Source organism: Diabrotica virgifera, chromosome 4 (assembly GCF_917563875.1).
Source record: "Diabrotica virgifera virgifera chromosome 4, PGI_DIABVI_V3a".
Classification (NCBI taxonomy): Eukaryota; Metazoa; Arthropoda; class Insecta; order Coleoptera; family Chrysomelidae; genus Diabrotica; species Diabrotica virgifera.
In genome coordinates this window covers 28,773,934-28,801,130 of record NC_065446.1, presented here as the reverse complement: position 1 = coordinate 28,801,130, position 27,197 = coordinate 28,773,934, and the positions used below count along the sequence as shown (strand labels likewise).

Below are 27,197 nucleotides of genomic sequence, written 5' to 3'. Positions count from 1 at the left end.
TCTACTTATTTCGATTCATCTGAAAGCTGTTTATCATCCTTTATTACGGCTTTTTTTGTGTACGTCATGTTAAAGATTTACTTTAAAGAATTTTTCAACTTTTTAATATATTACTTTGTTTTGCCGACGAAAAATACCTTTTCTGTATACCTATATATATCTTGTACGAGTAATTTGAAATGACTATCTAATTTTGTTTATTTCTTAAGCTCAACAGGCCTTGTAGGCTTAGGGCTAAAAAGTTTACATTTCTGATTACATTTTTTTTGGTCTTATAAATTTTATTTAATTACACTTCAGTCTATTTATACACTCCTTCACCACCTCCCTCCATCTCCTGTCCAATGCTAGTTCTTTCCATCTCTCAACGTTACTTTTCTTCAGGTCTTCGTATATACTATACTTCCATCTTTTCCTTGGCCTGCCTTTCCTTCTTTTTTGTATTGGTTTTCGTGAAAACACCTACCATTTTTGGCATTCTTTTAATTCCGATTCTGTCGATGTGCCCCAAATATCGTATTCGCTGTGCTTTGATCGCCGGCTCTTTATATAGTTCTTCCAATTCTTTATTGGTTCTTCTTTTCCACTGACCTGCATATATTGCTCTTTGCATTTTTCTCTCCCATCTTTCTGAAAGGTCTGTTTCTGACTTTTTCAGCACCCATGTTTCGCATGCGTATGTTACTGTAGGCCTGATAACAGTCTTATAAATTCTGATTTTTGTTTTTCTTGATACGTATTTGGATTTCATTAATGTGCATAATGCTCCATACTTTTTATTTCCTTTAGCTATTGTTGCCTTGATCACCCCTCCCTCATGACCATTTTCATCTATTTTGCCTCCCAGGTAATAAATCTCTTTGGCTCTTTTGAACGAGTACCTATGTTTTTTCTCCATCTATTTGTATGTACAATGATGACTTCATCTAATAATTATGAAAATTAATATCAAAAATTTAATTTTAAATTTTTTATTGAATTATTAAACAACTTCAAGGTTATATTCACATAAAAAGGTTTTAACAATACAATTTATGAAAATAGACTTCAGAAAAGCTTGTAATATATAAACATTTTTTTAAAATGCAATAAGTACATTCATTTTTTTAATTAAGTTATGCTACAAATAGTAAAGCGGTATAAAATACAGGCATTTTCTTTAGAAATAGTAGTTAAAGGAGGTCAGACACAGAATTAGAACAACATTTGATTAAATTTGTGTAATTAGCAGTTTGAACTCCTTTTGAGTATTGTCTGACAATGCCAACGTTTGGAGCACAGTTAAGTAAAATAAATATATAATTTAAGTTAATAAAATAAGAATTAAGTTGATCGATAAAATTTTTGCTCTAGATATTTCTAGTGACTACTAAAAACAGTCAAATATAAAACGTATTATTTATATCTTTTTTAAACAGAAATTTAATAGGAAATATAAAAATAAAAATAGTTGATGAGATAGACACTTAAATTAAAAATAAAAAGGCTTAAAAGTTATCACAAGATTAATCTCCATGTTATCCATGCTGTAGATCGAACCAAGAAGTGAAGGGTTGAGTCAGATTTAACTTTCCAAGATCTATGATAATCTGAAATAAAAAATAATAAATATAGAGGTTTATTGTACAATGATGTTAATGGGGTGTAAAGCTGTCTCGTCTCCTAGATATACCCCCTATGTAAGCTAAATGAGCAGCAACTTCGAATCGCCAGACAGTCTTCCAGATATTACAAATAAAAAACGGCTCTTCTCAGAGCTATCTGACAATCTAACCAATAATCCGAGCATGTCAAATAAGCTTTAAAGAGTATATTTATCAATCAACGGCTGAAAGCATTAGCCGAAGCAAGCGCGAAAACATCAGCAAGCCTATTGCAGAAAACAATATTGAATAGCTACAGCCCATGAAACACATACTGCTGATAATTCCCAACTGAACAACCCAGGTCAAATTCAAAGATATAGATTAGCAGCCTCACTTAATCATCCACAATATTGGATTGCTACCTATTGTAAGATAGACAGACAAAATTGTAATACCATACCCTCTTACTGGGAGTCCTCCCAGTCTTGACGTACGGATCAGAAACACTTACCTTAACTAAAGCCTCGGCTACCAAACTAAGAGTCACGCAGAGAAGAATGGAGCGGTCAATGTTAGGAATAACTCTGCGAGACAAAATCAGAAACGAAGAAATCAGGAGAAGAACAAAGGTGACTGACGTCATCGAGAGGATAGCCAGGTTGAAGTGGAGATGGGCAGGACACGTAGCCAGAATTACAGATGGGTAATGGACGAAGAGGTTATTGGAATGGAGGCCAAGAGAAGACAAGAGAAGCGTCGGTCGACCGCCTACAAGATGGACTGACGACTTAAGAAAGGTAAATAAAAACTGGATGAGGGCGGCGCAGGATAGATGGGGTTGGAAACGAGGGGAGGAGGCCTATGTTCAGCAGTGGACTTTTGAGGCTGGATGATGATACCCTCTCACTCACCTCCAGAACTCTTCATACTGGCTACATATCTAATATTTATATCCACCGAAGACGATTGCCATAACATGCCACCAGAGAAGTTCTTGATAATTTCCCAAAATCGCAGCATAACTCAGTAATAACCACTATGGGCAGTACTATTTCTATTATAAACTCAAAACCTCTACCTCTACCTATGTAGATAGAACTTTTGTAATGCAAGAGATAAGACCTATGAGATAAGATCAAGTTTAATTGGAGAACGATATCAGACATATTGAGTCTACGGTAGAAAACTATAAAAAAATTTCCAAACATATTCTGTATTCCATGCGGGACCGAGGAATGCAAAGACCTGCATGATTAATACGACCCAACCAGAGAACCAGACGTAGGTGAAGAATTTCTAGAGTCTCTGAATTATACAAGAACCACAAGATGGAGAAAAACTCTTAAAAACCTTCTCTTCATGCATTGGAGTCGCATTTCCTGGAACCCACTCAGAAAACTAGAAATAGGCCCTAACATTCCGACAACTAACTCTTCATCACCAAACCCAGAAGACATAGCGAAACGGATTGCCTGGCTCTCCAAACCAGTTATGGAAAAAGTTCATAAAGGGGAAGTATGTTATTAGCTCAAAACGATCAAAACTTCACATCAGCAAACCCCGTCAATCATTGGGGACACAGAGACCGAGGAACGTTTGAATTTGTCAGACTTAATTAGGTGTCGCAAAGCTGCAGGAGTTGACAAACTATTTTCCTTCTTCTTCTTCTTCTTGTGGTGCTTTCTCCTTTAGTGGAGGTTAGCGATTACACTGGCAAATCTGTCTCTGTCCAATGCGGCTCTAAACAAAGATGTTGAATCAAGGCCGGTCCAGTCTCTGATATTTCTAAGCCAAGAAATCTGGCGCCTACCGGGACCCCGTTTTCCTTCAATCTTACCCTGGATGATCAGTTGCGTGAGGCGGTACTTTTTTTCTCATTATGTGTCCCAGGTAGCTAACTTTTCTGACTTTAATCATTTTTAGCAGTTCCCTATCTGTACCTATTCTCCTCAGAACATCTTCGTTGGTGGTGTGGGTTGTCCAAGGTATTTTCAAGATTCTTCTATAAAGTCAGAATTCAAAGGCTTCTAACTTGTTCATCAGTGTTGTGTTCAGTGTCCAGGCCTCCGTTCCATACAAAAGTATTGACCACACATAGCAATGCAGAAAACGACATCTAAGACTGATACTAATGCTACTGTTACAAAATAAGCTTTTCATTTTGATAAACCCCTGTCGGGCTATCTCTATGCTCGCCCTTACTTCTTGTTTATAATCAAGTTGATTGTTGAACTAGCAACCAAGATATTTGTATTTACTTACGTATTCAAGCTGTTGGTGTTTCACGTATATTGGAAGAGGTAAATTTTTGTTCCTTGATATTATCATAACTTTGGTTTTCGCAGTATCGATCTTCATCCCCATTTTTTCACAACTCTCAGTAACCCTATCCAACAGTATCTGCAGACTATGGTACGAATCAGTCATTAATACCGTGTGATCTGAATAGCGGATGTTATTTACTCTTTGACCGTTTATCCGGATTCCTTCTAAAGAGTGCGATAAAGCGTTCGCAAAATTACCTCAAAGTAGACGTTAAACAGTATCAGTGATAACACACAACCCTGTCTAACACCTCGTTGTGTTTCAATTGGCCTCGACGTGTTACCATTGGTCTTTATGATTGCTGTCTGATTCCAATAAATAGCCTCTATAATTTTAGAATCTCTTTTGTCGACTCCGATGTCGTTCAATCTTTCTATTAAGGTCGTGTGCTTCACCCTATCGAACGCTTTCTCAAAATCTATAAAACAGACAAAAAGGTTTTCTTGTTGATCTTTGCATCTTTGTGCTAGAGTTTGAAGACAGAATATTGCTTCTCGTGTGCCCATACCTTTTCTGAAGCCAAATTGTTCTTGACCGGTGACCTCGTCACTTCTTTTATATATTCTGTTCTGTATGATTCGCAAGAAAAGCTTCAGAATGTTATTTAATAGACTTATAAGGCGTTCTTCTTTTTAGGCAGTGGTATGAAGACGGATCCAAGCCATGTTTTAGGGATCGCCCCTGTATTGTAAACATTATTAAATAGTCCAAGAAGAAGGTCTAAGTTTTCCTCGTTGATTAACTTCAATAGCTCAGCTGGTATTTCATCTTTTCCTACTAGTCTGAAACTGAAACTATTTTTGAACGTGAAACTATTTCCCAAGTTCGTAAAACACACTAGCTCAAAAACTCAAAAGTGGTTCCTAGATTTCTTCAACCAGATAACGATGCAAAATTTCTCTAAATCATTCAAACAAGGCAAAACCATCGCAAACCAGGTAAAGACCCCTTACTACCAGAGAGTTACAGATCAATCGCTCTTTTAAGTGTTTGCTGTGTTTCTTTCTCTGTTACAAAAACATTTATTATAAATAGGAATAATAGGATTTTATATTTTGGAATAAACATTTATTCCAAAAGAAAATCAAAACGACAGTATATTTCATTGATCTGACTTGCGCTTACGACACGGTGCGGAAAGAAAGCCTTCTACTTAAATTGTACTAGACGGTACCTATTGGCCTACCACATATTTATGCGGATGATGTGGCTTTGGGATGTAGAAAGACATCATTCACACGCTTGCAAACACTTCTTGGGGAGCCAATGCAGACACAATCAGGACAAGCGCTCTGGCATTAGTCTATTCAACAGCCAAATATTGATCTCCAGTCTTCCTAAACAATCACCACACTAACGTCCTAGATGGACAATTAAAGCAAAACATGAAATATATTATGGGGGCCCTAAGCCAAGCCGCACACCAAAGAAACATGAAACGAAAAACATGAAACATGAAACGAAAAACATGTTTCATGAAACTAAAACACTGCTAAACAAATCTCAAAGTCCGCCTACCAATGAAACGAGTGTGATTCATGCTCATGACACATTTTTATTTTCGGAGAGTTTCATAAATGGCCAGACGTATATTTGTTTAGCAGTGGTTTATTTCCATGAAACGTAATTTACGTTTCATGTTTCTTTGATGTGCGGTCGGGCTAAGAGCACCAATGACTTCCGGTTTTAAGCAACAAAGCACCACACATAACACGACGGTTAGCTGCCCTTAAAGCTCAATACCAAAAATATCAAAAGAAGCCATTACTGTCAATAAATACCGACATCGATCAGCTAAACCAGGGCCAATTGAACATGACCAAAATTTCATAAAAGTACATAAAAACCATTTTTACCTGTCCTAAAACGTTGCTGCTAGAGTAAATCAATTGTTTTTGTGTGCAGGCTGTAACTTCTAGCTGTTTTGACCCTACTTCTCCTTGGTTAATCACATATTCGAAACTTTCATCAAAGATAGGATTTACGTTGTCTTTGATTACCTGAAAATAGAAATTTTTGTAAAAAATATTGTCAATCAGATATGAGGCGTCTAATAGCCAAGGGGTATAAGTAGTGCAATTTTGGTCAAGTTGGAGATGAGTAGGTACAGTAAATAGTCAATACCCATTTTAATGTTGTGGACAAAGGATACAAGTGAATTTAAAACCAGTAGTGACATCTATGGATATTTCACTTATATCACAGTGGGGGTGACAGAAGTGTAAAGAAGTCTCATAATCTAGAAGGGATGTATAAGACAAGCTCAGACTCAGGCGACTAATTCCCAAGGACCCCGCAGGCTACTCTGAACTCTACGGGTTCGACAAAACAAACCGTCATATGATGTAGTTAACCATAGGGGAGAGGGTGAAATCGTGAAATGTAAGAAGTTTATGAGATTAATAATGAAAAAGTGACATGAACGGGACCTAGAAAGAGTAGTGAGTCTATTAGATTTGGTTATATTATGAAACTAGTTCTGTTCTGCGATGTAGCCCTGTATAGGGATTTTAACAAATATACCTTTTATACAAGGATTTTATCGTATTTTTTTTAATATATGGTATACAGCCAACTACAGGAAACTTTTCCTCGTGGATGTACTTTGACTTTTCCTGGTTTATTTCTAGATCAAAATATTTTGCCTCCATTTCTAATCTTTTCACAACGTTTTTTAATACTTTTCTTGTTTTTGATAGAACAGTAGATCGCCAGCCAACAGTAGATCGATGATGCGCATTGTTGAAGATGGATCCGGTCGTTTTAACTCGGATATTTCTGTTTATTGTTTCCAATACTAAGTTAAAATAGATATACAGGTCCCTGAAAATAGTGCGTTCCTTAAAGGTATAGGTAGAAGGCACAATATAGAGCAAAAAAGTCTTATACCATTTTTTTCTAAATTGATCCGTTTGACCAAAAAGCGAAAATACATTTTGATATGCAAATTGAAGTCTGGCAACAACGCGCAACTCAAAAATCTAAAGATTAAAAAAGCAGGTTTGTAGGTCAGTTGCATCTGGTAGGTAAACTAATGTAAATATCAACCAAATCCATATCCATTATTTTGCAGGTAGGTACCTACGATGTCAACAACCCCAAAAATCACACCTCAAAGTAAATAAACAAGGGGTTATTAGGTTAAATTTCCACAGTCACAGCAAGTTCTTCTAGGCTACGTTGCCACTTATATGGAGAACAATGTAATTTTTTTCTTCTAAACGGTTAACTTTAGAAAAAAATGTTATAGGACTTTTTTGTTCTAAATTGTGTATTATATCCATACCTTAAAGGAACGCACTATTTTCGGGGACACCCTGTATAGATAGATAAAATACAAAAATAAATACTTACCTGAGTTTTTCTCTTTGTGTCACGAGCTCTCTCTGGCAACAAATACAATTTGACATATGGATCGGGTATACTCGATGGATCTTTAAGAGGAATATTCCTAAAAATACCCACACATGACTTTTAAACGACACATTTAATAAATAACTTACATGATTTTATGGACCACAACAATAAGTCGTTGTCTTTGGACACTGTAGCGAAGTGTAAGTTGAATTCGGCCAAGACCAGCATCACCAGCGGAACTAAAACAATAAACATAAATAAATTGATGTCATGTCATTTCTCATGGTGACTAGGCTACCATCGATAGTGATGAGCGAGACTGGTCTTGGTCTTGCAGCAAGACCAAGACCAAGACCGCCTTTTGGATTGCAAGACCAAGACCAAGACCAGGTATTCAAGACCAAGACCAAGACCGAACCTTGCAAGACTACGCAAGACCAAGACCAACCTGCAAGACTCTTGCACTTTTTTGCGAAATTGGTTTTTTATTATTTAACTTTATTTTTTTAGTTCAATAATATATACTCAGTCGTCGCTGGGCCATCGAAGTGTAAACATCGTTAAAGCGCTCCGAAAAAACCGGTGATTAAGAATTCTAATTATCTTATCAACAACAATAAAAAAAACCCATTAGCAATAAGTGAGAAAACAAAACAATATGTTCCCTTCGGGGAATCTTATTGGGTTCAGAAATGGACAACCAGTTTATCAACAACAAAACATACAGAGTGATCCAATAAATCTACAAATAACACAAACAACCAATAACCAACTACAGTGGCAGCCAACAATGATGAACCAACCAGAAAATACAATTAACATGAATATGCCAACTATGCAACAACAGTATCATACAACTCCTATACAGACAGCAAATACAAACTATCTCTCTCAACCAGTTCAGCAGCAAATGCCGACATCAAGTAAAAATAGTGCAAATATCGAAGACAGAGAAACTCACTATATGACATCAACCAGCGAAGATGAAGAAGAAAATCAGACAAACAGTAAAAACGCTTGGCAAGTCATGGGAAGCAATAAAAGGAAGAAAATACATAACAACAAACCAAATCCAAGCGAAATTGAAACAGGTAACCGATTCCAACCGCTGTCGAAAGAAACAGAAGAAAATACTGGAAACGCAGAAACCAACAAAATACCAAAACCTCCACCAATATTTGTACACGGGGTACAGGATTTCAACGAGATGACAAAGCAATTAGAGGAAATAGCGAAAAAAGAAGAATACCAGACAAAAAGTTTAATAAACAACGTTGTCAAAATAAATTGTGAAACACCAGAAATATACCGAAAATTGGTTAAGGAGTTCAAGGAAAAAAATATATACCATCACACGTACCAACTAAAAGAAGAACGAGCCTACAGAATCGTGATCAGATACTTACATCACTCAACCAATACTGATGACATAAAAAATTGAGCTATCTCAGTTAGGGCACAAAGTGAGAAACATAGTTAATGTAAAACAACAAAGAACCAAAGAACCGCTTAATCTCTTCTTTGTAGATTTAGAACCCGCGCAAAACAATAAAGATGTTTATAATATAACAGGCCTACAGAACAGAGTAGTACACATAGAACCTCCACGAACTCAAAAAAACAGTATAATACAGTGCATGAGATGCCAACAATATGGACATTCCAAATCATATTGTAATAAACCATTCGTCTGTGTAAAATGCGGAGGCTCACACAATACCACCACGTGCAAAAAGTCAAAGGAGACACCAGCCATATGTGCGTTATGCAATGGAGGCCACCCAGCCAATTATAAGCGATGTGATCACTATAAGAAACTTACCAAAGGAAGCAACAAAAACAATGGAGAGCATCAAAACCCATCAGCAATCTACACAAATGATATATACACAAGAAACACACAACAACTATCCAATCCACTGCCCCAGGGCTTGAGCTACGCTGAAGTAACTAAACACAACCAAACAGAAGATACAACCACTGTGTTAAACAAGTTTTTGGAAGAATTCAAGAATCTATTCAACCAACTAATCCAACAAAATAGCATGGTCCTCAACATGCTTACCATGCTTATGAACAAAATGAAATAATGGCTAAGCTTCTTCGAATAGCCCAATGGAATGCCAACGGCCTTCCAAGCCATACAGAAGAAGTGAAAATATTTCTAGACATAAATAAAATTGACATATTTTTATTTAGTGAAACGCACTTTACGAACAGAACTTATTTTAACATACCTAAATATAAACTATATCATACTGAGCATCCTGACGGCACAGCCCACGGAGGTACAGCAATACTCATCAAAGAAAATATTAAACATCATGAACTACTGAAGTACAAAGAAGAACACATCCAAGCAACGACAGTAAGCGTTGAAGCACTTCCATATAATGTCAACGTAACAGCTGTGTACTGCCCTCCTCGCCATAATCTAAAACGAGAACACTATGAAGAATTTTTCCAAACTTTAGGACCAAAATTCATTGCTGGGGGAGATTACAACAGCAAGCATACCTTGTGGGGGTCACGACTTATAACAACAAAAGGCAGAGAACTTGCACATGTTATACAAAATAAGAATTACTCATTTATCTCAACGGGAACACCAACATACTGGCCGACCGATCCCAACAAAAAACCAGATTTATTGGACTTCTTCATAACAAACGGTATTGGTATAACTTATACAGATATAACACCAAGCTATGACCTAACTACTGACCATAGCCCAATAATAGCAACGGTAAGTACAACAGTTATCACTAAAAAACCAAAACTCCACCTGCACAACAATAAAACAAACTGGGACACTTACCGACAAATAATTCACGATACTATCGAAATAACAACGAGGCTGAAAAAACCGGAAGAAATAGAAGAGGACTATAACAAATTTATAAACATACTACAGTATGCAGCTAAATCAGCTACCCCACAAAGTAGTCCCAACAGAAACATACGTAATATACCTTTAGAAATAAAAAAACTGGTAGCTGAAAAAAGAAAGGCTAGATCTGCATGGCAACGAACACACACACCAGACAGCAGAACAAGATACAATCGCATCAGCAACAAATTAAAATCAAAGCTGCAAGAAGTCAAAAATGAGTCATTTACGAATTACATCACCAATCTATCAAGACAAGACAACTCTATATGGAAGCCCATAAAAAGTAAGAGAAAGCCAATAACAGCATTACCTCCTATACGTAAAAATTCAACACCACCAGGACCATGGACAAAAAGTGATAAAGAAAAGGCTGACCTATTTGCCGAGTATTTAGCAGAAGTTTTTACTCCACTAAATGACGACCAAGTACCAGAAGCGAACCAAATATTAGAAGAACCACTACAGATACAGGACCGAATAAAACTATTTACTCCAAAAGAAATTAGAGACGTAATTGCCACCCTAAACCCAAAGAAGGCACCAGCGAAGATCTGATAACCGCAAAAATGTTAAAAGAAATACCCAAAAAGGGCATAGTTAAACTACTGCACATATTCAATGCAATACTTAGATGTGACTACTGGCCCAAAGCACTCCAAATTGGACAAATAATTATGATACCAAAGCCTGGCAAAAACCCTCTAGATGTCTCATCATATAGGCCTATCAGCTTATTACCAACAATCTCCAAGTTGCTTGAAAGACTTATCCTAAACAGAATAAATGCAGAAATAAATCCACAAAATTGGATCCCAGATCATCAGTTCGGATTTCGACAAAGCCATTCAACGATACACCAATGCCATCGCATAGTCAACGCCATCAACCAGTCACTTGAAAATCAGCAGTACTGCACAGCAGCCTTTATAGACATCAGTCAGGCTTTTGACAAAGTCTGGCATCCAGGCTTGTTATGCAAAATAAAAATAATTCTCCCAGCAAGTTACTACAACCTACTGAAAGCCTACCTACACGAACGGCAGTTTAAAGTAAAAGTTAATGAAGAAGTCTCGGAATACAAGCCTATTCACTCTGGCGTACCACAAGGGAGCATACTAGGGCCATTATTGTACATACTATATACATATGACTTGCCTACAAATGATAAAACAACCATCGGGACATTTGCAGACGACACTGCTATTTTTGCCAAGCATGACGATCCTATTGCAGCAACACAAAATCTCCAAGAGCATCTAAACTCACTTGAAATATGGCTGAAGAAGTGGAAGTTTAAGGTAAACGAAACAAAATCATCCCATATAACATTCACTCTCCGGACTGGAACCTGCCCACCAGTAACCATCAATCAAATAAAAATAACACAAAGTAATCAAGTCAAATATCTAGGGCTACACTTTGACAATAAACTCAACTGGAAACACCATATAACAAAGAAAAGAATGCAACTTGACCTAAAAACCAAAGAACTTTACTGGCTCATTGGAAGAAAATCCCACCTTTCAATAGAAAACAAATTGCTAATATATAAAGCAGTGATAAAGCCAATCTGGACTTATGGCATTGAACTGTGGGGCTGTGCTAGCAAATCCAATACTGTGATTATCCAGAGAGCGCAATCCAAGATACTTCGAGCAATAGTTAATGCACCATGGTATGTATCAAACCAAACTCTACACAAAGATCTAAAAATTCCATATGTAACCGAAGTCATCCGAGAAAACAACAGAAAACACCACAACAAACTAGAAGACCATCCTAATCCACTACTTCATCCACTACTGCAACCTGTCCACAATAGAAGACTCAGAAGAAGCTGGCCCTCCGACCTAAGAGGTAACTGAGGAAACATCGCTGAATGTTTACCTCTCCACGTCACCACATTTACAATAATTTGATTTAATGTAAGACCAACAAATTGACTTATAGATGTTTGTTTTATATCTGATTGTCAATAAAGGGAGATAATAAAAAAAATAATATATACTGACATTGTAATAAACAATATCGAATTTTTAAAATATATATTTTGGTTATATAAAGTCGTTTTGATTAAGTCAAACGGTTTGCATTTTCTCAACCTTCAAAGTGTCCAGAAGGTAAGTTTTCAAACGACGACAGTTCAAGGACAATTGAAATTACTTTTTAAGACAAAAAAATGTAATTATAGATAGGGAAATCCATTAAAAAAAAGCCATTTTAAAAACGGTTTTTATGTACCAGTAGTTTTCGCTTTTTTGTCTAATAAAAAAATTGACACCTATTTCAATTCTTTTCGCATAATCGAGGAAAAATGTAGGTCGTTAAATTTAAAATTAATACCAAAAAATATCATAATAGATTTTGAAAGGGGATTCACAATGCTGTGAAAGCACTGTGGCCTGAATAAAAAATAACTGGTTGTCGATTGTAATGTATCAAGCTTGGTATCGCAAAATCCAAAACTTAGGTTCAGTTTCTGAATATAATGACAAAAATTCCGATACTGGGAAATTTTTAAAATTATTTTTTGGATTAATTTTTTACAGTCAACGAAACTTGGAAGTTGAATTATTTGTGAAAATCCCGGATGACAAACGCGTAAAGAATTTTACTGATTTCATAGTTGAAAACTATTTGGAAGAATCTAGGTTTTCCCCAAAAAGGCCCAGTACTACAAATAGTATGTGCCGCACTTGAAATGCGGTTTATTTAAATCATTTCAGTGTGTTTTAAATTCTAGTTTTTACTACCCACATCCGAATATTTTCAACTTTTTAAATGTCATAATGGGTATTCAATCCAAAAATATGTGAAAATAAAAAGTGCGAATAACTCGTGCTACGAGAGCAATGTAGTTTAAATAAAATTAAAGAACTGCAAGATAACAAATTACAGAATTAAGCGTTTATAACTCCCCATTAGGTTTAGTTATTATGTTATAGTATTAGGTCTATAAATAAGTATGGTAAATATGTATGTATTTACTAAAAAGTATGTTTTAGTTAGTTTATAAAAAAAGTTAATTATATTAAATAAAGTAAAAAAATATTTGATTTTTGTGTATTTTATTCGAAATTGTTTGGTTCAAATTATTACTACCAAAAAAGCAAGACCAGCAAGACTCTTGCAGCAAGACCAAGACCAAGAACAAGACCGGCTAGTGCAAGACCAAGAACAAGACCAATACTGCCTTTTAGCTGCAAGACCAAGACCAAGACCAAGCTTGCAAGAACAAGACCAAGACTAGCCTGGTCTTGGTCTTGTTCTTGTTTTGCTCATCACCAACCATCGAGTAGTAGAAATAAGTGATTTTGCGTCTTGTTCGTATTAAGTCTTGGGTCTTGGGAAAGAAACTGCCAACGAATAAATACATATCTAGGAGTATTCAGAAGCGCAGAAAGTTGGAAATTGATAAAAAAAATTGAAAAAAGAAGGGGAGCAGAAAATACTTACGATGTTACACTTGGTGTTCGATGATATAGAAGCTCGTTGCCATCTAGTGGTTGCGCACCACCAAGAGCAGATAACGAAGAATCTTCTAAAATTTCTTCAACTGGTGCTTCTTGATCCTGATCTAAAACTGGCTCAACTTCATCCAGATTTTCTTTAGATTGCGGCAAAACCGCATTTGAGCTTTCTAAAAAAAGTGTAAAAAGGAATAAAATATATTATATATTTTGTGAAGAACGACACTTTGAGCATTAATGAAATTGAAAATTTCAACATTCATACTAATTTTGTTACCACATAATTCTTCTATTCTTCTTCTGAGCCTTCTATCGTTGGACATAGGCTCTGTTCCAACGATGGTCTTTTTGTCTGACGGTGTGGCCTGCGAAGCTCCATTAAATTTTGTCATTTTTGTTGCTATGTCCTCGATTTTTGTTCTTGATCTTACCCAGTTGTTCCTTTTTTTTATGTTGTTTCGCCGAAATGTTTTATTTTAGTAACAGTTTTTTTGAATGAATTGATTTTTTATATCGCTTTTAAATAAAAAATGGCGGATTTAAAAAAACGTTGTTGACTTTTTTATTGAAACACCCAGTATATTTTTTTGTAAATTGAAGGAACGGTCATTTGCCTATCCAGCGATATAAAGTTTTTAAAATCGGTTGTGAAATGACTGATCAATTAATTTTTAAAATGAGAGATGCAATGTGGAAATCACATAACATAATATCAATTTGCTTAGTATGTTATTTAGTTATGTGATATCCACGTTGCACCTCTCATTTTAAAAATTTATTACTCAATCATTTGACAACCGATTTAAAAAAACTTTATATCGCTGGTTAGGTAAATGACCGTTCGGTTCTTTCAATTTACAAAAAAAATATACTGGGTGTTGCATTAAAAAAAAGTCAACAAAGTTTTTTCAAAAATCCGCCATTTTTTTTTCGTAATTGAAAGTGATATAAAAAACTCAATCCATTCAGACAAAACTTTTACTAAAATAAAACATTTCAGCGAAAACCGCATATTTCTACCTTGAGCCGTTTAGAAGTTACAGGAAGTTATGGCCTTTCGATTTATAATTTTAAAAGCTTTCTGAAAAGTTTAAATAGATTGCCCCATATATTTTATGCAACCTAAGAAAATGTGGTTTCGATCTCTGATTATGTTATAAATCTCGCAAAAATTGCTCTGGTGTATTTTGATTCTATGTAAATCTGCTGGATAACATGAGTGACCAACATGTAAGACCAAAATATAATATTGATTTGGGCATCATTACAAAGCTTATTGTACAAAACTAATATTTAATATAAAACACAAAATGTACGTTACCTATAGAAGATTTCGAAATGTTAGATATACTTCTTTTAAACCTGTCAGTATTATCAAGTTGTGCGTCATCTGTACCTTCGCCTTGTTTCAGGATCTACAAAAATTAAATGACTAAAAAACATATTCACATAAAATTGTAGACGTAAAAATAGTCCAAAGAAATAAGATTTTTCTCGTGACACATCCCCCTCCAGGCCGAAACAAAATTTCTTGAGTAGTATGGACATCTATATTAATAATCTTTATGTTTCCTGCAGCCGATTTTGATGATATACATAGTTATAAACAAATGAAGATCAAAAAACGGTAAATTTTTGCTTTTTTCGTCTATTACTAAAAAGTGCAGCATTCTAAACAAATTTGAGAGTAATAAACTCATAAATCATTTAAAAAACTTCAATATGACGTTCGCTGAAGATGTCTATCCTTATTTGTTGCTTAGAAAATTGTAAAATTAGTCATAAATTTTGAGATTTTATAAATGTTCATAACTTATGTAAAAATTAAGCTAGAACCTTCTTATTACACGGAATGCTGAGACTTCTTGTGCTTAAACTATATTTTAAATTTTAAAGCAATTGGTCAAATAGTTTAAGGGCCGCTTGTTCGAACGCTATTCAAAAATGATCATTATCAAATATTTAATTACTGTCACAACTGTCAATGTCAAATTTGATTGGGTTGCTGAAAACATAATTATTGATTACAATTATGAAATTAGTTAATCAATTATGTTAATAATTGTTATGTTAATTGATTAACTAATCTCATAATTATAATCAATTATATTTTCAGCAACTCAACCAAAGTTGACATTGACAGTTGTGACAGTAATTAAATATTTGATAGTGATCATTGTTGATTAGCGTTCGAACAACCGGCCCTTAAAGTTATTTAATTTGTTTATCTCAAATTCATTTACTTTGCAACACTGTAAGTCAGAAAATTATGAGGTCACAGTAATACTTCGGACAGTTTATGAAAGAAGAACGTTCATACTATTAACTTAAAAAAAAATGACAAAAAGTAATTTTAAACAGTGTAAAATTATTTTGCAAAAACATGTCGATTTTATGCTTACTTATAAAATAAACAATTAGAATAACTTTTTAACCGTTACCCGTAGAAAAATTATTTTTTCATATTTAGAAATACTGAATTTTTACACACATTTAGAAAGAAAAAAATTGTCCTAGGACAATTAGGGACGAAGTTAGCCCCCCCCTCCGTTTGTTTAATTCACATGTTGCAAAATATTTTGCAATATTTAGAATTATTTTTTGTCATTTTTTTAATTAAATTAATAGTGTAAATCTTCTTCTTTCATAAACTATCCAAAGTATTACTGTAACTTCATCATTTTGTGACTTTAGTGTTGCAAAAAAAATGAATTTGGGATAAACAAATTAAATAACTTTTAAATTATTTAACCAATTGCTTTGAAATTTAGGGTACGATTTAAGCACCAGAAGTCTCAGCATTCCGTGTAATAAGACGGTTCTAAGTTAATTTTTACATAAGTTATGAATATTTATAAAAACTCAAAATTTATGATTTATTTTGCAATTTTCTAAGCAACCAATAAGGATAGACATATTCAGCGAACGCCATATTGAAGTTTTTTATACGGTTTATGAGATTCTTACTCTCAAATTTGTTTAAAATGCTTAACTTTTTGGTAATAGACGAAAAAAGCGAAAATTACCGTTTTTTGATCTTCATTTGTTTATAACTATGTCATATCATCAAAATCGGCTGCAGGAAACATATAGGTTATTATTATAGATGTCCATACTACTCAAAAAATTTGGTTTCGGCCTGGAGGGGGTTGTGCCACCAACTGGATATCTTTTTCTTATTTCTCTGAACTAATGAGTTATTACAGCTGATTATGAAGGGTAACGTTGTTCTGAAGCTATTTTCTTGTGGCATTTTTGCAATTAACTAGTTTTGATGGGAAATAGGCCACAATTTTATTAAAAAAAATGATTTTATTAACTTTTCGAAGCCCAAATCGGGTGTCGTTGTCAAAATACAAAATACTACTAAAATAAACAAAAATTTTGTTGCTAAGTAAAAAAATTCTTCTAATAATTTATTTAATCTGACTCATATAATATATCGGCAATTCAGACATATATTATACATTTTAAAGTAGAAGACTTTAAAATGATATTGCCAATATGAAGGGTAATATCGAAGGAAAAAGGGTCCTGCTAGACGACAAATATCCTGGCTGAACAACATTCGCGACTGGACCAGGTTAAACACACAAACGCTTTTTAGAAAAGCAGAAGATAGAGACGATTTTGCAATGGTTATAGCAACCTTCATTAGTGGAGCCGGCACTAGAAGAAGAAGAATATACGCTGTAAAGATTTTTTGCCGGCACTGTACATACATTAACTTACTTGGCTTAGTAAAATAAAAAAAAAATAAATAAAAATAAAAAAAACTTACCCTAAGATGCATTGACCAGATAACTTTACTCTCAGGTCCAGACCTTATCAACGAAAATGGCTCTTTGCTCATTACCATATTAGGTTTAGTAGCCAATGTTTTGATCTTAAAGTGAAGCTGTCCTATTTCGGAGGATGTTTTGTGATCCATTATGCTTAGAAATAGTGTATCGTTTTCTGGATTGGTAACCAAAAAGGTGAAACCTTGCTCCCATACAGGGTTGACTGTCCTCATTAAAACCTTTGTTTGCTGGGAATCGTTTCCTACTCTTACAGTGGCGTATGGATCTGGCTTCGTTGACATTCGAGCTTGCTAAAGACATAAAAAAAATGTTAATATTGTGACAACAAGGTGCTTGTATAACTTACAGGTAGATTCTTACAGGAATCCAAAAATAGAGTAACTAGAGCTGTATGTAAGTTTGAGTTTCTCAGCATCTGTGTTTCAGTCAAAGTCTAAAACATATAAAACATTAATAATTGACATTAATTGGGGTACGTACGTAAGAGGATAGCGAAACCTACGTTTCGCAAATGACACAGCCTTTCTTGCAAACAGTCAAGCAGAGCTGATTGATCTTATACGACGAAAGTCAAATATTTGGTCTGCAATTAAACATATCAAGACAAAGATCATGATAGTGGATAGACTAATATATGTATATGTGGTGCCACTGTTAGGCAACCAACATGACATGAGCCTGGTGGTGACATAACCTGTCATCATAGGGGGAAGTCTTAGAGGATGGAAAATTAAAAAAAATTCCATCCTCTAAGGGGGCAGTCAACATGTGAATGTGTCATGAAAATGATCACAATAAAAGGTCTTGAATCAAACATATTCTATTTATTCATCTTTATACCCTGGCAAGTTTACCAGGATATTACATAACAATCATCCACACATAACCACAATTAATTGTCCGGTTTGAGGTTGTGAGCTCATACTTACATCTGGGATCTTTAATCACAAACACAGAGTCACTACAGAAAGAAATAAAACGTAGATGTGATCTAACAAAAGTTACCACGGCAAAAATGACCACAATATGGAAGGACTGTCAAATTTCAAGAGCGTTAAAGATGGTTGATCAACTGCTTAATATTCCCAATAGTGACCTACGGATGTGAATCTTGGACATTGAGACAATCTGAAAGAAGGTAGATAGACGCCACTGAAGTGTTATGTTGGAGACGAATGCTACAAATTCCTTGGAACGACCATAGGACAAATAATTCAATTTTAAGAGAGCTAAAAGTTAGCAAACGACTCTCCTGTAAAGTCCATCTACAACAATTAAAATACTTTGGACATGGTACATGGTACATGGTATGAGAGCAAATACAGAAAACATGGAAAGACTCATTATACAAGGAAAGGTGGATGACTGAAGATCACGAGGAAGATCCCAACAAGATGGATCGATGAAATTACAGGAATATGCAAAAGATCTATGCATGAGTTAAAAGAAATGACCAGAGACACAGATCTTTGGAGACGGACAATACACAACATCACGTCGACCACTACACTCCCTCCGGGGGGGGGGGGGTCAGGATTGAAGAGAGTGACGCAAGAGGATGATGGTCCTCTCTGTAAAAGAATGAAGTAGTAACTGTCTTTCATTTTCTTTTAGTTTTACTGCTATGGGAGTACAAGGAATCAAGATTCGATGGAATTTTACCTAGATAAATTGACTGGTTGTGGAATGCAATCTTAGATTCTTCCTAGTCTAATTTAGTACATATCTTTTATCTGTCTGCTAGTATGGTTCATTTGCCTTGCAAATTTTAGAAGGCAGTAATTCATGTTGTCACCATAATCTTGGTTCCAACAGTATAAGTTTTATATTTTTGGATATAAGACTCCTCACTCCTCATCGTTTTAAAAATAAACTAAATTTCAAAGTTTTACTTACGGCATCTAAATCTGAATATTCCTTGCTGAGAGTGAGCCATGTAAACCTAAGATGTACCATTCCGTGTTTTGCTTGTTCTAAAGTAACCCACTATAAACAAAATAACGATACACAATTACTATTTAGTTTTACCGAAGTTAAAGCTAAGACTCACCATATCATCATGACCTTTCTTTACAATATTAGAAACTTCAATAGTAGCCCTAAAATTGTTTATTAAATTAATATTTTTCTGTATTATAATTATTTGTTAAGTGGACATAAAACCAGATACCTACGCTTTTAGTTTGCATATTATTCTTTATGATGTAGATAATAAAAAAGTCTCGTTGGATATCAGCCTCCAAAGACTTATATAGAAGGGCAGTTATATTAATTTTCATAAATTGTAATAATAACTATAAGAAATATCAAATCTGAAATCATACAAAATAGTAAAATAGAGCTAAGAAATATTTGATATTATTTTCACCCATTAAAAAAAAGTGAAAAACTTGAATTATCCGTATATGGTATTAAACGTAAGAAATTTGACATAGGACTTCCGTTTTTAGAGTTGCAACCGATTAACTTCGTTTTTGGGCTTAGGCTACTGTTGCTCAGATAGCCTCAATTGTGAACGGATAAGTTCAAGATCAATAATTTGCTACATGCGGACGACACAGTACTCGTAGCTTCTACTCAAGAAGATCTGTAAACATTACTTAAATAGTGTCGTTGAGAGTTGTAAGCAGGTCTGAATCTGAACATACGGAAACCAGTTGATCAAATTGTTACCTTGGATATCAGTTAAATTGTAACGCAGTCATAGTGACATTAGATCCAGAATAGAGCAGCTCAGAGCCTTTTTTGTTGTCTAAGGTATTATGTAACAGAGATCTAAAATTGGCATTGAGGATCCACCATACTTCGCTTCTGCGTGTTCTCGGTCTTATTTTATGATGTCGAGTCTTTGACTGTCAATAAAATTGACTTAATCGTCTTGAGGCCTTTGAAAAGTGGGGCTATAGAAGAATTTTAAAAGTTTCTTGGGTGGAGGAGTTTCGAAACTACACAATATTAGAACGTCTCAGCAAGACTACTGAGTCCCAAATGTAGGTTGCTCCAAAATATTGTGCAAGGAAAAATAGCAGGCAAACGCAGTCCATGAGGAAGAAGAACTTCATGGTTGAAAAATTTGTAAGATCGGTATGCTATTGTGAATAAAATTAAGATAACTATGATGGTAAGCAACGTTCTGAAAGTACATGGTACCCAAATAAAGAAGAAGTTGCGAAGCCGTTATTTCATCTACACTGTTTTTTTTTTAATTGGTGGTAATGTCGTGGATTTATTAGTCCGAGTAATTCTTTTACATAATTCAGCAAATAATTTAGTAATAACATATATTTTGATAACAAAAGTTTTTAAAAATTTATATTTTATCAAAAATATTTCGGATAGTATTTCGGACAGGAAACCACAGCTGATAAAAACTTATGATAGAGGTTAATGCAGTGGAACCCCGACAAGTCGGCCTCCGGTAACCCGGAAATCCTGCTACACCGGACTGATTTTCGCCAGATGAAATTGACAACCGAAACTGACGTGAGTTTTTTACCAAGAAATGAACAATACTGTATGAGACCTGGTTCCCGCGTACCAAAGAAAGTTAATTAATAGCAAGCTGAAAATTTGTTAATAGCTTAACGGTGTCTAGTCGGACAAACTTTGATGTGTGGGAACACTGGAACAGGGGAAGTTTTAATTGTGGAACAGGTTAAAAATTTGGAACGTCAGACTACGAAAACGTTAAATGTATTTTGTCGAACAGAACTTTCAATTGATTTGTTACCATTTCATTAAACTCTCATGCAAAAAATCAGACTGGTGTATATCACCAACTGGGCATTTTAATGAGTGGAACACGAAGAACATGTCAGAAAACAGGAATCACGTTGGTTGGTCATAGCAGTCTGATTTTTGCATGAGAGTTTAATAAAAGGGTAATAAATCAATTGGATGTTCTGTCCGACAAAATACATGGGACGTTTTCGTAATCTGCCGTTCCAAATTTTTAAACTGTTCCGCAATTAAAACTTTTCCTGTTCCAGTGTTCCCGTAAATCAAAGTTTGTCCGACAAGACACCGTTAAGCTATTAACAAATTTTCAGCTTGCTATTAATCAACTTTTTTTTGGTACGCGGGATCAGCCCTACATACAACTTTACGTAATTTAGATGTACTGTGCATAATATGTACTTCATGTTTTTAATATGTTATGTTAATAAGTATGTATGCTATATTTTATTAATTTTTACCATATTCTCCGGCTAACCCCGATATTCAATAACCCGGATCGGCCGCGGTCCCGATTATTCCGACTATTGAGGTTCCACTGTACATGCAAACATGTATCAATAATTGATCAAATTACAAATTTGTTTATATACAATCTTAGTTTAACATAAGTTAAACATCGTTTAGAGTTTAGAATCTTTAACTAACACTTTCTACAACCATATAGAAAAAAAAATAAAATTTTACACAAAACCGTAACTTTTGATTGAATAAAATCTAAATAAAGCAATTAAGGGGAAAGGCGCAAAATGTCGCCTGTCAAAATTTTTAAAATGGGTTTTAAATGTATCCATTTTTTCGAATCCTGAGAAAACTAATAAGTATTTTTGAACATTTTAAACGAATAATGAAAGATTACTTTATTACCGAGGGTCAAAAGTCCCTTAGAATAAATAAACAATTTCTTTTGAATGAAATATTTGCAATTAAAAATCACACTAAATTTTCTCTTTTATTTTCACCCCTATAACTTATTAAAATAAACATTATAGAAGTTTTCAGGGACTTTCTGCCCTCAGTAATAATGTATTCTTTCATTTTGAGTTGAAATTTTTCAAAAATTCTTATTAGTTTTCTCAGGATTCGAAAAAAAAGGAAACATTAAAACACTGAAAATTTTGACTGGCGACATTTTGAGCCTTTCCCATTAAGGATTCTACTAATATTGAAATAAAAATAGAAAGTGTAGGTATATTATTTTACTACCCTTTAGTATTCATTCTTGTACAAATTCTCATTTTGTGCATGTTTCATATGCCTGAAATGTTTAAATAAATGCAATAAAAAATAAGAAAGTTACAATCTATGGGACACGTAATGAGGGGACAGCGATATGAAATGCAAAGACAGATAATACAGGAAAGATAAGAGGATGAAGGAGGAGACTATAGAAAGAAGGAGAGTGTCATGGTTGCATAATTTAAGGGACTGGTTTAAATGCAGTTCTATATAACTCTTCAGAGCAGCGGTAGATAGAGAACATAAAAATAGTGATGATGATATCCAACCTCCGATTGGGAATCGGGGAAGAAGAAGATCAAATGCCTCATATTTGTTGCCAAAACTCAAACTCGAAACTCGAAATTTTATGTTATAGGTTGTGAAAACTAGGCTCTAAGAATGGCAATTTCACAGCGACTGGTTGTACAGGATTTATATTAGCATCCAAAAAATAAGAGTAATCCATATCGATTTAATTTTTAAAGTCTTAAACAAATATTATTTACATGTATTGTTTACATTACGTAAATGGGTGACATTGGTTTTGCAATGTAGGCCACTCGTTTTGAAAATGTTGTTCTGAAGCTATTTTCTTGTGGCATTTTTACAACTTTAACTATTTATAATGGGAAATTTCAAAATTCGTTTTGAAAACACTGAAGTCAGCAGTTATGTTACTATTAGGAATTCATGGTCACATTCAGGTGTAGTCAATCATAACAAAACAATTAAGATTTATTTATAGATACGGAGAAAGTAAAGAAGAGATTATTCATTATTCAGACATCGACGTGGTTAGATCAGAGACGTTGTCCACCAACTAGTTACTGTCGTATTTAGTGTTCTAAATAAATATATTCTGGTAAATAGTGTTCCAACAAATCAACCCCATCATCGGGGGTAACCACCCCCAGGACCACCATATGGTCAATGGAAATGATAAATTTTATTGATCTCATGAGAATCGTAAAAAGTGGCCAAAATCGTGCAGCACTTATTAAATAAATGCTGCATACAGCAATTTATTTAACAGCTTTATTGGGACCGTGCAAGTTCGGCAAAGCGACACCTATTTCTACGCTCTGCAACTTTATTCGCACTTTTAATTATATTTACCAATTATATTATTAGTCCTGGTTACTGGATAATTGTCAATTGAATTCCTCAAGAGTTCCACTTATTATGGCTGCCAAGCCGCATGCTCCCGCTTCTTCAACTACACATTTTTCTTTTTCAATAAACCTTAAAATGGCCACAGCTATCCATTCTTCCTTAACAACTACCATCTTATCTACTAAATTTTTAGAAGTCAACCAAGCGTTATAGCCTACTTGAGGGACTGCAAGGCCATCGGCTAATGTGGCTTCTATTTCAGTATGTATTGGGCTGGTATGTTCTATTGCTTTCGTGTAACTTGCACATCTTTCCGACTCTACTCCCTCACGTGCTTTTTTGATGACTGTGCGTCTCTTTTGTCCAAAACAATAATAAGAAGAAAAAATAAGATTCAGGTTATGTTATTAAAACGTAATCAATTGTATGTATTAAATAAAATTAGTTATTAAAATGCAGTACTGCAAGCAAAATACAATTAATTAAATTAACCTTTATATAATAATTGCATATCATATCAATATTGTGGAGCAACATATAATTTTTCTTCTTTAATGACAGTAGATATGAAATGTACGTCAATTTGACAATTTCAATTGACAATATGAATTATTTAAGAAAGTTGCAATATTTCTCCGCTATTCGCGCACGATCGTCTCTCAATTCCCTTCCAAGTACTTGCACACCGCGAATAGGAACTATATTTTTTTGCATACGAAAGTTGTATTTTTCACCTTGAAAACACATTTTGATTTTATTTGATATGATCACAGATATCGAATTTTTACAGTCGATTTAGGCAAGATCAGATCATTGGTTTATTAAATTAAATATCTTTCGCCTCCAGTTGTGTAAAATAATAAACAATCTAACCAAACTATTTTGACCTATTTTACTATTTTAATCATATGAACATATAAGATTGAAAGCTACTGGTTTTATCTCCAATGAAAAACAAGCTTTGCGTAAAAATTTGTCAACACTTGCTTTACTAAGCATTTCAATGTTTAAATGATGATGTAATTAATGTAAATTTTTGCTACGATCCGAATTTTTTTTTAATTTATAATATAATATGTAACAATAAAACACTGAAAACGTTTGTTTTCTATACTTCCACAAAATTTATTATAACTATGTGACTACAGCTGTTTCGGCAGAGTGCCTTTCTCAAGTGATTTAGTTTACTATGGGTTTGCCTTTTTAAAGTCTTTAACTGAAGAGGTTGAGGAGTGAGGAGCAGTTTGTCTCGAGTTGGTCATTCAGAATTATATCTGTGTTTTTTAAATTATTAATTTCCATAGATTCTAATAAAGATAGCTTAAGGCCTTTATTTTGAATATGCAGAATTTTAAACTCTTCATTAAAAGAATGATTATGATCTAGAAGGTGAAGTGCGTATGTAGAAGTGTCTGTTTTTCTATTGTTGAAAGCCCTTTTGTATTCTGCTATCCGTTTGTCAAAGGTTCTGCCAGTTTGACCGATATAAGTTTTCGGACAGTCACCACAAGTTAGTTTGTTTTCTCTTTCGGCTCTTATTGTTCTTAATATATTTGCTTAAGTTGTTGTTAGTTCTGAAAGCTGGTGTTATTCCTTTCTTTTTTATGTATCTGGCTATTTTTGTTGTTATCTTGCCAGTATATGTGATAGAGCAGAAGGTACTGGGTTCTTTCTGTGGTGGTGGATAGACTAATTTCAGGGCTTTCTTATGGAGTTTTTGGTTTAAAATTTTATTAATTGTTTGTTCGTTATAGCCATTGTTTACTGCTATTTGTTTAATGATGTTCAGTTCTATTTCGAAGTTATTGTTTGACATGGGAATTTCTGTCAGTCTATGTATCACGCTATTGTAGGCTGTTAATTTGTGTTGTGTAGGATGGGATGATAAATTGTGTATATAGTTGTGTCTGTGTCAGTATGGGTAGGTTTATGATATACGGAGAACTCATGTTTGTTGTGTAGTCTGGTAATTGTTACATCTAGAAAGTTTATGGACTTATTCTGTTCTACACAAATTAGCAGCCTACCATAGCATGATACATAGATTGACAGAAATTCCCATATCAAAAAATAACTTCGAAATAGAATTGAACATCATTAAACAAATAGCAGTAAACAATGGCTATAACGAACAAACAATTAATAACATTTTAAACCAAAAACTCCATAAGAAAGCCCTGAAATTAGTCTATGCACCACCACAGAAAGAGCCCAGTACCTTCTGCTCTATCACATATACTGGCAAGATAACAACAAAAATAGACAGATACATAAAAAAGAAAGGAATAACACCAGCTTTCAGAACTAACAACAACTTAAGCAAATATATTAAGAACAATATGAGCCGAAAGAGAAAACAACTACAGAGTGATGTCTACAAACTAACTTGTGGTGACTGTCCGAAAACTTACATCGGTCAAATTGGCAGAACATTTGACAAACGGATAGCAAAACACAAAAGGGCTTTCAACAATAGAAAAACAGACACTTCTACATACGCACTTCACCTTCTAGATAATAATCATTCTTTTAATGAAGAGTTTCAAATTCTGAATATTCAAAATAAAGGCCTTAGCTATCTTTATTAAAATATATGGAAATTAATAAATTAAATTCTGAATGACCAACTCGGGACAAACAGCTCCCCACTCCTCAACCTCTTCAGTTAAAGACTTTAAAAAGGCAAACCCATAGTAAACTAAATCACTTAAGAAAGGCACTCTGCCGAAACAGCTGTAGTTACAAAGTTATAATAAATTTTGTGGAAGTATAGAAAACAAACGTTTTCAGTGTTTTATTGTTAGATAAAATGAACTTCCATCAAGTAACGGTCGAATCCATCAATTATTTATTATAATATGTATCACCAACCACTAGAGCAAGCCAGATTTAGGAGTGGTTTTGGAACGAATGAACACATACAAGTAATAAAATCCTTACTAGAGAAGGTTACAAAATAAACCAAGCCATTGATAATAATATGGGCGGGATATGTTGCCATATTCACAGATGGATGATGGACCAAGAACAACTTAGAATGATTAGCTAGACACGATGCTTATCGCAATTGAGAACGTCCTCCAAAAAGGTGATCAGACGACATCAAGTGCATCCAGCACGTTTGGATTCAGGGTGCTCAAGATCAGATGCGATGGTATTATTTATGGGTGGCCTATGTTCAGAATTGGACTCAAAGCAGCCAATGATGATAATGGTATAAGTATAATAATCGCACTGTGGCGAATATTCCACAAGTGAGGTTATTGGCCAAAGAGCAAGAAAACATGAAAATACTATTTCAGTTTTTAATAGAAAACGTTTCGTGCAGTACTTCTGCACTTCTTCAGTTCTAATGATTATGGAGTAACATACCGATGGAAAGCATGGAAACATGGACCATCTTCAAGGCATATGAAAACTTCTTGTTTATATTTAAACTAAGAATCCTGAGAGGAATATTCGGTGGCATCTGTGTGTGTACATCTAGCAATAAAACAGCAGAACAACCCTCCTAGATGAATCCCTATACAACAACCAGTGGAAAGTACCCGAAGAGAAAGGCCAAAACTTAGGTAGAAAAAATGTGTAGATGATGATGCTATAAAAATAGGTTCAGAACACTGGCAACGGTTGGCAATGAATAAGGCTGATTATATGAATGTATCACCATTTATGATGATGATTCTTTATAGTC

General features: G+C 34.4%; 1 protein-coding gene across 1 annotated transcript in view; it reads right to left on the bottom strand.

Annotated features, from left to right (window-relative positions):
* Positions 1-955: 955 nt before the first annotated feature.
* The window catches only part of LOC114349349 (extended synaptotagmin-2), an 83,784-nt gene continuing 57,542 nt past the window's right edge, over positions 956-27,197 (bottom strand). Inside the window, exons 11-20 of the mRNA XM_028299693.2 lie at positions 19,485-19,533; positions 19,331-19,420; positions 17,781-17,867; positions 17,413-17,724; positions 14,953-15,046; positions 13,618-13,801; positions 7,415-7,507; positions 7,266-7,362; positions 5,768-5,911; positions 956-1,589 (exon numbers count right to left, since the gene is read on the bottom strand). Coding sequence (XP_028155494.1) covers positions 1,518-1,589; positions 5,768-5,911; positions 7,266-7,362; positions 7,415-7,507; positions 13,618-13,801; positions 14,953-15,046; positions 17,413-17,724; positions 17,781-17,867; positions 19,331-19,420; positions 19,485-19,533 — 1,222 coding nt within the window. The 3' untranslated portion in view covers positions 956-1,517. The remainder of the gene's footprint in view (positions 1,590-5,767; positions 5,912-7,265; positions 7,363-7,414; positions 7,508-13,617; positions 13,802-14,952; positions 15,047-17,412; positions 17,725-17,780; positions 17,868-19,330; positions 19,421-19,484; positions 19,534-27,197) is intronic.